The 12,227-nt window shown below is 44.0% G+C and overlaps 2 protein-coding genes across 3 annotated transcripts in view; both read right to left on the bottom strand.

Annotated features, from left to right (window-relative positions):
* LOC125691348 (uncharacterized) overlaps nt 1-2,050 on the bottom strand; it is a 2,384-nt gene extending 334 nt beyond the window's left edge. Inside the window, exons 1-2 of the mRNA XM_048940614.1 lie at nt 1,276-2,050; nt 1-911 (exon numbers count right to left, since the gene is read on the bottom strand). The exon at nt 1-911 is cut by the window's left edge and continues 334 nt beyond it. Coding sequence (XP_048796571.1) covers nt 400-911; nt 1,276-2,050 — 1,287 coding nt within the window. The 3' untranslated portion in view covers nt 1-399. The remainder of the gene's footprint in view (nt 912-1,275) is intronic.
* Nucleotides 2,051-3,842: 1,792 nt separating this feature from the next.
* Nucleotides 3,843-12,074, bottom strand: LOC125691282 (tubulin alpha-3 chain-like). Of its 2 annotated transcripts, none has more exons than XM_048940465.1 (5): nt 12,035-12,074; nt 7,326-7,548; nt 6,669-6,817; nt 5,109-5,789; nt 3,843-4,212 (listed from the first exon to the last, which is right to left on the bottom strand). In XM_048940465.1, exons 2-5 carry the CDS (start codon nt 7,444-7,446, stop codon nt 3,916-3,918), a joined length of 1,248 nt encoding a protein of 415 aa, XP_048796422.1. In that variant the 5' UTR covers nt 7,447-7,548; nt 12,035-12,074; the 3' UTR covers nt 3,843-3,915. The 2 variants fall into 2 exon arrangements, with proteins under 2 accessions (XP_048796422.1, XP_048796421.1); XM_048940464.1 differs by lacking the exon at nt 12,035-12,074 and adding an exon at nt 10,298-10,412.
* Nucleotides 12,075-12,227: the final 153 nt, after the last annotated feature.

Here is a 12,227-nt window from a genome sequence, read left to right as displayed (position 1 = left end):
ATCGCAATATAATCAAGAGAGTAAGGCAAAGCAGACAAGGATCACAAAAAGAGAATAAGTGGAAGAGCTTACCCTTGGGTTGAGCTCACCAGAAGACACCAAAAGAGGGGATCTCCAGAAGAGATCCTTCCCCTCTGGTAGCCAGCTCTTAAATAGGTCCAGGAGGGGTGAATTGCCTTCACCTGTGCTCCTCTGGCTGACTCATGGCTCACCTCAGGTGATTAATCAGAGGTTCAGGCCGAGACTCAGCAGTTCCCATACACTGCTGTTGATCTGATTTTTGGGTGGGAGCTAGTCAGGTTAATTCCCACACATTGCAAGCAGGCAGTATGGAATGACATCACGTTTGAGCCTTCTTTATGAATGACAGTAATCAGCAGATTCTCAGTCTGAAAAAGTTCAATATCTGTACTTACCTCCATCCACCAGCTTTTCTGTTGTACTAACTTGATATGCGCATTGCTCTCCTCTGTCTGCTCTATGCTGGACCAGGTCCAGTTTCAGGATTAGAACATCCAACTCTGTTGTTATCGCTATGTGCCTAGCGCAAAACGCAACTTCGGCAGGAATGAAGTTATCAGTGTGTAAAATCAAGGAGCGTTCAAAGTCTAATACTGTCAAATTCTGGTTTATGACCAGGTATTTTAAACAGAACATGACTAGCTTATTCCTGCAGCCCACAAGAAGATCTCCATGTACAGGACAACATGAAATACACAGCGGAGGATCTGAAAGTGCCATTTCCACTATCGACATCTGCTCTTTTAAGGTTTCGGTGTACGACTCCTCCATCTTGTGACCCACCATCCGGACACAAACACGAGAACTGCCTGCAGACATGCATCGCCAGTTCACATAAGCTCTTAGGAAAGTTGCTTTGCTTTTCTCTTCAATCGTCACCAAATAGTCTCCTTAAGGGAAAGCAGAAGGACTGTTAAGTCGTTAAAGAACACACGACAGCGTTTGAGCTGCTTACCTGCGAACCCAATAAAATACATTACAAAAAGTATCTTAAATTCTCAGCTCTCACATAGCGTTCCAGAGTACAGCCTTTACTGGGTTTTCTTCAATGAGAGATCTCGAGCGCAAATTAATTCGCTAGGTAAACGTACTTCACGTACTGTTAAAGGAAAACACACGGCTCCAGAGCTCCGACGCTACTTCGACGGGGGCCCACTGTAAGAGCAGCGCTCTTCTCAGAGGAGACGCCGCGGCCAGGCAGCAGCTCCGGGCTCCGCGCTCCGCGCTCGCAGAGGCCACCCGCCCGGCACTGACCTGCACGGCTGTGCGCCATGCGCAGCACGGGGCCCAGGGTGGCGAAGGAGCCCAAGGGCTCGCAGCGGCCCTCGCGGCGTACGGCGAACACCTCCACCCCGCAGCTGGCCGCCGCGCTGGCCACGAACAGCACGTCGCGGCCGCGGCAGAACTGCGCCGGCTCCTGCTTGCAGGGCACTACTCTCTGCGACCCGAACGGGTGCAAGTCGTAAAGCCGCACCATGGCCGCCGAACACCGGCACCGCTCGGAGGTTTCCTGCGGCGGCGCCCCGCCTCGCCACCTTCCGCCTCCGCGCGCCCTTCCGCAGCGCGCGGCGCTCCTCGGGGGCGGGGCGCAGGACGCCGAGCGCAGCTCCGTGCCCCGGGAGGCCCCGCCCGCCCCCTGGACACGCCTCCGCGCCGTCACGCGCCGCTTTGTACGGGTTGCCTTATCGGGTTGCGGCGTCGGTGCTTTCAGGCGTGCTCTTGCATCGCAGCGTGTTGTGCCGTAAGCGGCGCCAGCTCCTCGCGCTGCGGATTTCGCGAGCGGGAGGCAAACCCGGAACGGAGCGCTGAAGGGAGGCAGGCGGCGCGAGGAGCGGCGCCGTGGGAGCGGGAAGTGCCGCTGTGGACGGCGAGTGCTGTTTCTGAGCGGCTCTCCAGCTGCCCAGCTGCCAAGCTGGCCGGCGTCTCTCCGAGCCAGATGTAGAAGCTGGCGTTTACCTTTGTTGAACTGCATGCCGTTGATGATTGTCCAATGCTCCCGTAGATCCAGGACCCCCCCCAAGGCTGTCATCCCCAGTGTTAACAGCACCTTCCTCCTGTCAATCAGCGCGCTTCTAAGGATGGATTCAGTTAATACAAAGATGAAGTAATAATGCTGTCAGTGATGCTGATTCTTCATCCATCCTGAGGCTTGAGCAATGTAACTAAGGAGCCTGTTCGAGGTAGAATTCAGTGTGTGATTTTCGAAAGCCACGATAGTGCTCAAATGGCAGGCTACTCACGAGAGAGCCCTTCCTTGCTTATTAGGTGCAGGTAAGTGCTCAACTGTTAAACTTAAGATGGACCTAGACGGCACTGGTTACTGGTTTATCGCTAGAATCCTCAGCTCCTCCTGTACCTGTACGAGAGACGACAGCAGCAGAAGACTCAGTTTGTAGTTACGAACAGGACCAGTGTTTGGGCTGGCACTATCTGAATTCAAGGAACCAGTAGCTCTGTACTTTGTAATACTGTGGTTTCCTGCTCTGAAGATTGTTTTGAAGCTGCTTCTGATGTTGTGATGATGTGCATCCCTTTCAACAGCAAGTATAATTTAGAATTCAGTTGCAGGCTTTCAGTAATACTTTCTCGAGTATTCAAAGTCATCCATCTCTTTCTTTTTTCCTACTAGCGTACAAAGAAGTTCCATGTTAAGAAAGTAAAATGTAAAAGCTTAGAAATTGTTACAGGCATGAGACAGAAGTTCATCCTTTGGTAAAGTAAAAATAGCACGTACATCACTGTATGCTTTTTTGGTATTTTTTAAATTACAAAAGCAGAATACTCAGCAAATAAACCAGATCTGGTGCATTAGCTTTAATTGAGATTTTAAAATGTCTGCTGCAGAATACTATTCTAGTTAGTAGAGAGTTAACTGTTACATTAAAAGCACGAAGATATATTCTCCTTCTCTTTATCCAGAGATATCCCTATTAACTTTAACCAGAAATACTAGCTGAAACAGTGTAGCTAGATTGGACTAAAACTGAAGGCTTTTGGGATGTGTACTGTTACTATCAGACAGTGTAAAATTACAGCACTACAAAGCAGGTTTTGTAGAGGTTGCCTCAAATGACATTCCACCTAGAAAAAAAAAAAGAACACACAATCTGTGAAGAGAAGCATCTGCTACTTAACACCAGTCAGTTGCATCCAGTCCTTTTCACTGAAAACCATACGGCTTTTCTGAAAAACCAAACCCAACCCACCCAACCAGCCAGAAACAAAAAAACCACACCACAAAATAACTGCCCGCAAACAGAAGTTGTATTTTCTGCCAACAGTAAGAACAGGTAAAAAAAAAAGACCAATTTTTATTAACTGATCAAAGCTTACAGTGTCCACAGAGTTGTGCATTAAAGGACACATAAGTATTTCATAGGTCAGTGTAGGAATTCAAAACATGACTATTGTAAAGCAGGTCATCTGACATTTTATTTTCCTTCTATCTAAGGTGGAACTGAGTGTAAGGGGGCACGCTGGTTGGAAAATTTTACCTTTGGTCTGCTGAGTCTCCCCATTTTTTTTTTTAATTTTATTTTTTTAAGTAGCAAGTTTGGTGCTTTTAGCAAATATTCTAGTTCAGACCAAAAGTGTAATGGCACTTACCCTTACTACAGTTAGATCAATTGATAAATAGATAAATAGATAAATACAGTGTTACAGACACGTACACAAGTTTGTAATTTAATCTTTACGTTGTGCAAGACTAGATGCTACCAAGAACTGTAATTTCAAACGGTTCTTACGCAGCAACTGTGTGTGTAAACAGTAACAAAGAAAAAAAGGAACAGTACAACATTTAAAAGTGCATCTGAAAACAAGCAAGCAAGCGAACAGGATTCTGCAATTCATTTGTTGCTGTTACAGAACACACTTTCTATTACTTCCGCATTTTCAGTATTCATCCTCTTCTTCAGCCTCTGCTTCTACAGAGTCTATCCCAACTTCTTCATAATCTTTTTCAAGGGCAGCCAGATCTTCCCGGGCTTCGGAAAATTCTCCTTCCTCCATTCCTTCCCCAACGTACCAATGTACAAAGGCACGTTTGGCATACATCAAATCGAATTTATGGTCGAGACGAGCCCATGCTTCAGCAATGGCAGTGGTATTACTCAGCATACATACAGCTCTCTGCACCTTTGCAAGGTCGCCACCTGGCACCACAGTTGGAGGCTGGTAGTTAATGCCCACCTTCAAGAAAACAAGTGAGAACGTCTTTAATTACTGGGAAGCACTGAAGACTTATTTCTGTTAACAACAACAGTAGCCACAACTGTGAACAATTAAATAAAATTATTTTGCGCTTCATCAAAATATTTCACTAAATCCTAAATTCAGGATCTGGTCAAACTGGTCCAGCGTTAGCTACATTGGCCTAGAGGTTATTTTTCCAAGATCATAAGAGCTTACTGGACTCTACAAAGAACATAAGAATCTAGGTCTTTGCAAGTCCTGAATGCATGCACAGTAGCTGGAAGGATGGGCCTCTTGTCCGGAAGGTGACACTGCCAGTCAACTGAGAACAAGCAGAAGTAGCTGAACAACCTGATATTCATCTAGTAAAAAGGCGACTTACAGGAGCCTACGTTTAAATGAATCACAACGAAAAAAATAGGTTTGCTCTAGTGATAGCAGTCAGGCTCCACATGTCCGGAAACTGATAGCGTCTACCACTTCAAGGTATCTCAAAACCATTGTTGGGAAATTACTGCACTGAATTCAATAACTTCATGTAGTGTTTCTACCTTTGCTTGGGGCTTGCCTATATTCCTTCTGTACAAAGCTCCCGAGATTTTTGAAGACTTGCAGTAAAACCTGGCATTGCTTTTCAGTACTACCTGCTTGTAAATTATTTTCAGACACTCAGTACTGCCTGTTCCTACAAAAACCGTGACTGCTATTCTGTAACTTGTTTTAGAATTTTCATCTGAGTTAAAGTATCAGGGAATTATATTTAAGAATATAATCTGAAATGTAAGCAGTTCAGTAACAGGAACGTTACAGTACAGTACAATGACCGCTACCTCCAAATATCACGTAATTCCTACTATTTCCAAGATCAAGCACTTCAGAAGTTATCAAAGTACCTTGAATCCAGTTGGGCACCAATCCACAAACTGAATGGTACGTTTAGTCTTGATAGTAGCGATAGCTGCGTTGACATCTTTAGGGACAACATCACCTCTGTATAACATACAGCAGGCCATGTATTTACCATGACGTGGGTCACATTTTACCATCTGGTTGGCTGGTTCAAAGCAAGCATTGGTAATTTCAGCCACGGATAACTGCTCATGGTAGGCTTTTTCAGCAGAGATGATAGGGGCATATGTTACCAAGGGGAAATGGATTCGTGGGTACGGAACAAGGTTAGTTTGAAATTCTGTCAGATCTACATTAAGGGCTCCATCAAAACGTAGTGAAGCTGTGATGGATGAAACAATTTGCGCAATTAGTCGATTTAAATTGGTATAAGTGGGACGTTCTATGTCCAGGTTGCGACGACATATATCATAAGCGGCTTCATTATCTACCATGAATGCGCAGTCTGAATGCTCCAGTGTTGTATGCGTAGTTAAAACTGAATTGTAAGGTTCCACTACAGCAGTAGAAACCTGTGGTGCTGGATAAATTGCAAATTCTAGTTTAGATTTTTTGCCATAGTCAACAGAGAGCCTTTCCATGAGCAGAGATGTAAACCCTGAACCAGTGCCTCCTCCAAAACTGTGAAAGATAAGGAAACCTTGCAGCCCAGTGCACAGATCAGCCTATAATAGGATGGAAAAAAGCAAGAGAGAAAAAACATATATTTATTATTACCTTTTCCAAAATCATCAACATTAAAATAAACACTCAAAAGCAATTATTTCCTCATCGTTTGTTTTAAAAGGTAACTTTTTTTCTTGCATATCTTTTACTTAAAACCACCACAGCACACCTTGTTCTGAATATGAGTATTTTCTCATTTGAATGGAGCATTTTCCTTTATGCATTTTTTATCCTACTAAAAGCAAGAGCAGTTGTGCACCACTGCGAAAGGTTATTAGAAATTACAGCAGGCTTGCAGCTTTTAAACTACTATTGTACTCTGTATGGCAGCAAGTATCAATTTGGTTTGGAAAAAAAGTATTTTTACAACTTCAGATAGGCAATCACTACTTCACTTTGATTCACATCATGCTAAGTGAATTTCTTACATTACACCAGGTTATGGAAACCTAGAAAGACATGTGAAATTACTGAACGTCCAACCAAAATCTGAGTTTCAGGGTACTGGAAATATTTTGAATGACACATAATGGTGCGATTCAGGTTAAAAATAACAAACAAGTGCTTACAGTCTAAAGATTTTATAACGCACTTCTGAGGTATCCTTAAAATATCTTCAAATCATGATGTTCCACATCACAAGAACTTTCAAGTTTTACTGACTGAATTTTTATTTAACTCAAGAGGGGGGAGGCATGGGACCAAGTTCCCGGTTTTTTGTTTTTCATAATCTATGCATAAAATTCTTAAAAACAAACAACTCCCTCCCCCCCCAGAAAAAAAAAACAACACAAGTGTCATAACAAATTGTAACTACAGGTAGCTCTAGAGCTGTATCTTACTTATTTTAAAGATTGATCTGCAGCACGAATTCTTACCACTTTGCGCGTGCTGTCTAACACTAGATCAACAATCTCTTTTCCAACGGTGTAATGGCCTCTGGCATAATTATTAGCTGCATCTTCTTTCCCAGTAATGAGCTGCTCAGGGTGGAACAACTGCCTATATGTGCCTGTACGTACTTCATCTACAAGTGAAAAAATACATATTCCAACATAAAATTTATCTGCTGAGTTCTGCATGTGGTGCCTAGGGATGACATACTACGTAAAAGGAAATGTCAAAAACCTACAGACAGCTTCCATGAACAAACGCAGCAAGAAGTTGGTACAACTTCAGTGTCTTTCTTTAGGGGAAAACATCGGATGCTCACAAAGCAGTATTTGCATCCTGGAACATGGAGGCAACTCAAGAGAACGACACTGCAGGCACAGGCATTCTGGATAGCAATTAAATGAAGCTGTGGATGTAGTGCAGTGACTTGGAAAGATTATCCAAAATCTGCAAAGAAGTTTAATGTTTTCCAAACATTACCCATAGACCATCATTTCATCTCTTTCAAATAACACGAACCAAAAATGTCAAAACATCATCCAGCTATACACCTTTCAGAACCCCTAGTGTTTTGAAAACGCACAAAAGTCTGAAAGGAAAGGAGTAGTTTTACATTGAAGATGTGCATCTTGCGTACGTACCGACTACCGTTGGCTCCAGGTCCACAAACACTGCTCTGGGAACATGTTTACCAGCTCCCGTCTCACTGAAGAAAGTGTTAAATGAATCATCTCCGCCTCCAATAGTTTTGTCACTGGGCATGTGACCATCAGGCTGGATCCCGTGTTCAAGACAATACAATTCCCAGCATGCATTGCCAATCTGAACACCAGCCTGACCAACATGGATGGATATGCATTCACGCTGCAAACAAAAAAAAGGACAATGATAACGTGAGATCTGGGGCTATCCGTCACTTAGATTTCACTCTCAAAATAACTTGCTATCTGTGGGTTATACTGTAGTGATCTTTCCCTGCTGCATTATTACCTCGGCTGCTTGAGTGACAATTAAAATGACCCAACAGTCTGCTGCTAGCATGAATCTACTCACTGCTGCTGATCTACGCTGTCAGGAAAGGAAGGCAAGAGACAGGCGTGGCTGAACCAGGACCTGCTGGTCAAATGGAAGAACAAGAAGAAAACGTACAGGCAGTGCAAACAGGTACCATGGGAAGACTACAAAGAAGCTGCAAGTCTGTGCAGGGAGGGGGTCAGGAAAGCCAAGGCTCAGCTTGGCCTAACTTTGGCAAGGGATACCAAGAAGAACAAGAAAGGCTTCTACAGGTACCTCATCCAGAAAAGGAAAGTCCAGGAATGCATACCATGCCTAGTAAGTGACACAGGCGATCTGGTAACAACAGACAAGGAGAAGGCTGAGGTACTTAACAACTGCTTTGCTTCAATCTTCTCTGATAACTGCTCGCCAAACAGCCCTCAAATGTTTGGTTTAGCAGGAGGGAACTGGGGAAGCAACGTCCCTCCCACTGTAAGCAAAGATGACGTTTTTGACCACCTGAGGAACCTGAACATCTGCCAGTTTATGAGTCCCGATGAAATGCATCCCAGAGTCCTTAGGGAATTAGCTGATGTGGTCACCAAGCCACTCTCCATGACATCTGCAAAGTGCTGGCAATCAGTCTCTGGTGACTGGAAAAAGTCAACAGCACACCCACTTCTAAGAAGGATAATATGATGACCCTCAAAACTACCAACCCATCAGTCTCACCTCTGTGAGCTAAGGCACATGGAAGGCAGGGAGAACCAGCACGGCTTCACCAAGGCCAAATCCTGCTTGACCAACCTAGCAGCCTTTTATGGCAGTGTCACTGCATCAATGGACAACAGAAGAGCCACATGTATTTCCAATTTGGAGAGAAGGATGTTGTGGGGTATTGTGTCAGAGTCCTTCAATCACAGTCCTTAAATATATGGAAATATATGAAAATATATATGAAATATATGGATTTGATGAGTGGACTGTTCAATGGATGAACAACTGGCTGCAGAATCGAGTCCAGAGAGCAGTGGCCAATGGCTCAGTGTCCGGATGAAGATCGGTGACAAGCAGCGTCCCCCAGGGATCAGTGCTGGGACTGGTACTCTTTGATACCACCTTCATCAGCAACATCAAAAGTGGGGTCAAGTGCACCCTCAGCAAGTTTGCTAATGACACCAAGCTGTGGGCTGCAGTTGACACACCAGAGGAACAGGATGCCATCCAGAGGGACCTAAGCAGGCTTGAGCAGTGGGTACAGGCGAACGTCACAAAGTAAAACACATTTAGGTTGGATAGAAGGAAACAGTTTTTTACAGCAAGGGTGGCAAAGCACTGGAACAGGCTGCCTAGAGTTGTGGTTGATGCCTCATTCCTGGAGACTTACAAGGCAAGGTGGGATCAAGCCCTGGGCAATCTAATCTAGCTGTGCTTTTCCCTAATCATTGCCGGGGAGTTTGACCAGCTGACCAACTGTAAAGATTCTAGGATTTAACGTTGAGAATGTTGGAGGATCTTAGATACCACGTGGTCACGCAGGATGAATGCAGTATCATCATTCCTTACCACAGAGCACGTATATCCTGTGTATAATATTCCGTTTAGTCTCTTTTTCACCTTTCTTTGGTTTTAGAAGCCTTCTTTATATAATAACCCCCTATTTCCTTGATCTGTTGACAATAATGTACTGAGTAATGTTGCAAGAATCTTTTCTGCACAAGACCTCTAAGTATGTTTTCCTTTACAATAAGCACATAACTAGTGCCAGGCAATCCACTCATATTTGGGTTCCTCTACTAAATCATCTGGGTGAGGAAGCATGGCACTTACGTTTAAATCACTCAAAACCCCAATTTTGTTTTACATCTGAGACTGAAACTCTTATTCTAGCTTATTATTATATACTATACATATATTATATACTATTACTGTGTATTTAGCTGATCTAGGAAAACACAGAGGTAGAGAGCGTCTTTAAAGCTTCATCAAAACTCTCATCTTCAACTACATGTTTGAATTCTCACCCTCGTGGTTCTGTCACTAGCCTTTTGCCAGTGAGGCTCACTCTGCATTTATCTGCACTTGTATTGGGTTGGCAATGAGCTTCCAACGCTTTCACACCACCCCAGGCTCTCGTTCCCCAGCGCGCAGCCCCGCGCAGTCTGGGGCGGGAGCAGAGGCGCAGACACCGCCGCACAGCCGCGCCCCTTCACGGCACGGTGGCACGCCATTGGCCGCCGGACACACGCCTCTCCTCTGCTTGGCTGCGCGCAGCCCCCAATCGTTTTAGGCACCACAAGAAATGCCGCCGCCGATGCGGTAGGCGTTCTTGTCCCTCAACCGTCGTCCTTGGCACTGCAAAGCCGGTTTCGTTGCTTTTCCACCTGTTTTGTCTCATTTACCACCAGACAACTTCTACACATCACCTCCCTCGAACTCTCAGTTCTCATGTTAATTTCTCCACTCCCACACACGGCCTTACGCCACCGCAGGGCCGCAAGCGGCAGCGCTCCGCGAGCTCCGCCGCAGCACAGGTCACTCTCGACTCCCCAAACCCGCCGCGGCAAAAGCCATCCCAGGTTCCCTTCCTCTCCCCAACCCGAGTTCCCACTCCCACCATGGCGCCTCGTTAGGCTCAGGAGCCTCGACTGCACGGCACTCCACCGCAACACGTCCGCAGCCGAAGAGACGCAACGGCCGTCAGGTAACGGTCCGGAGAGCCCTTGCGCGCTGCTTTCCCATTGGCTGTCACCCGGGCCAGAGGCGAACGGCGGCCACCGATTCGCCAGTGCGCTCTTCTCCTCACGTGGGCTGCTAACTGCCGCTAACTGAGTTAACTGAAGGAATCCAAAATATGTGGCTTAACAAGCTGATGCACTTTTATGGAGCTAGTTTCTTAGCCTCGAGGAAAACGTGCTGTGATGCTTTGAGTTTGGTAGACAAAGAATTAACAAGACATGGGCAGTGGAATAATGTGCCCTGGTAGCTGGTTACAGTCCTGGAAGTCTGACAAAAAAGCAGGAAAGCAGAGGTACAACCAAATGAATTGTCAGGTTTTTGCATAGTTTATGTAAAACAAACTTTCAGGTTTAGATGTAAGCTGGAGAAACAATTCCTGACTATGAATGAGAGATTTAACTTTGTTTCCTTTTTCAAGCTAAAATTCCATTGGCAAGGGACCCATTTCAACGGCTAGCCAAGCTACATCACTGCTTGTTTTAAAAAATAATGTATATTTTGCAGAGTGGCTGAGTTAAAAAATGATTATGAAACTAACCACCAGTATTGTTTTCTCTTAACTAGATGATGGTTCAGTGTTCCAAAGCCACATAAAAAACTTAACTGAGTTAGTGGCAAGTTGTACAGTGACTTGAGCTTCTGAGTTTCTCGGTGGTGCTTTTTTTTAATGATTATTTTTTGCTTTTCACAAGGTATAAGCAGGCTTTGGATATTGTTCTTTCTTGGAGTGTGGCATGGTCTGCAAGTGAGGTTCTGCAGTCATGAACTTTAGCATCTTTAATTCCAAAGACAAAGCTATTAGCCACCTTTGTCCCCTGCATTAAAAGCTTCTGAATTATCGTTTTGAGTATAGCAGTGATTCAGTTATTACACTGACTACAAACTTCACAAAAAAGTCTTTGTATCAAATTATACTGATGGGGTGATTTAAAGAGGCCTGTACAGTTCTGCTAATGCTGCCTGTTAATTATGGAGAAAATAATGGCAGAAAATGACAATGTTAATTTATTGAACATTATAAGGTGAGTCAAGGGTTAGTGTAAATTTTTTTTCCCCAGTTTTAATTATTTACTAACTATACTTGTTAATCTGAAACATACAGGTTTTATCTTATTCAGTATCTTATCTTCTGGAATGTAATAAAACTTACATGCTAAACCAAATTTTCAGGTTGGTGTAGTCTCATGCTTTTTACACTTACAGTTGTCTGCAACTGAAAGTCAAAGAACCTGCTGATTCTCTAGTAAGTGTACAGAAAAGGGGGGCAAAACTAAGACTGTTCAGCTGACCTCGAGAGTACTTTTAAGTTACCCAGAGAATATTTGTGTGCATGCCAAACTTCAGTGTTTGTACTTGCTGGGTAAAGTATATTTTGTCACTGTAGATTGTAATTACTAACTCTTCCTGCTTCCAAACAACTTCAAATAATTAAAAAAAAAAAAAAAAAAAAAAAAAAAAAAGTGGTTAGTTGTAACATTATGACTGAGAGTTCAAATGCTATTAACTTTTAAATAGCTGTAAGTTACTTTGACCTGGACCTCCTTTTTACCATTTTTGCTGAACAATGACCAGGACCTCAATTAACTCTCACATGCAGATCATAGCTTCTCCTTACCAGCAAACAGTAGCAGGTTGTTAATTGTTTATCTCCAGGATTAAAGCTGAACAACCCTTACTAGCTTCCTGCCAAAATCCTCCTTTATAAAGATATAAGAAAATACATGTCTCTGGACTAATACAGATTACAGGTACCACACTGAATGCTAAGTAATTCGGTTCTGTTTACACTTGTAGCTAAAGGATGGATC

The sequence above is a fragment of the Lagopus muta genome, chromosome 3 (genome assembly GCF_023343835.1).
Source record: "Lagopus muta isolate bLagMut1 chromosome 3, bLagMut1 primary, whole genome shotgun sequence".
NCBI lineage: Eukaryota > Metazoa > Chordata > Aves > Galliformes > Phasianidae > Lagopus > Lagopus muta.
This window is presented reverse-complemented; position numbering and strand designations above follow the sequence as displayed.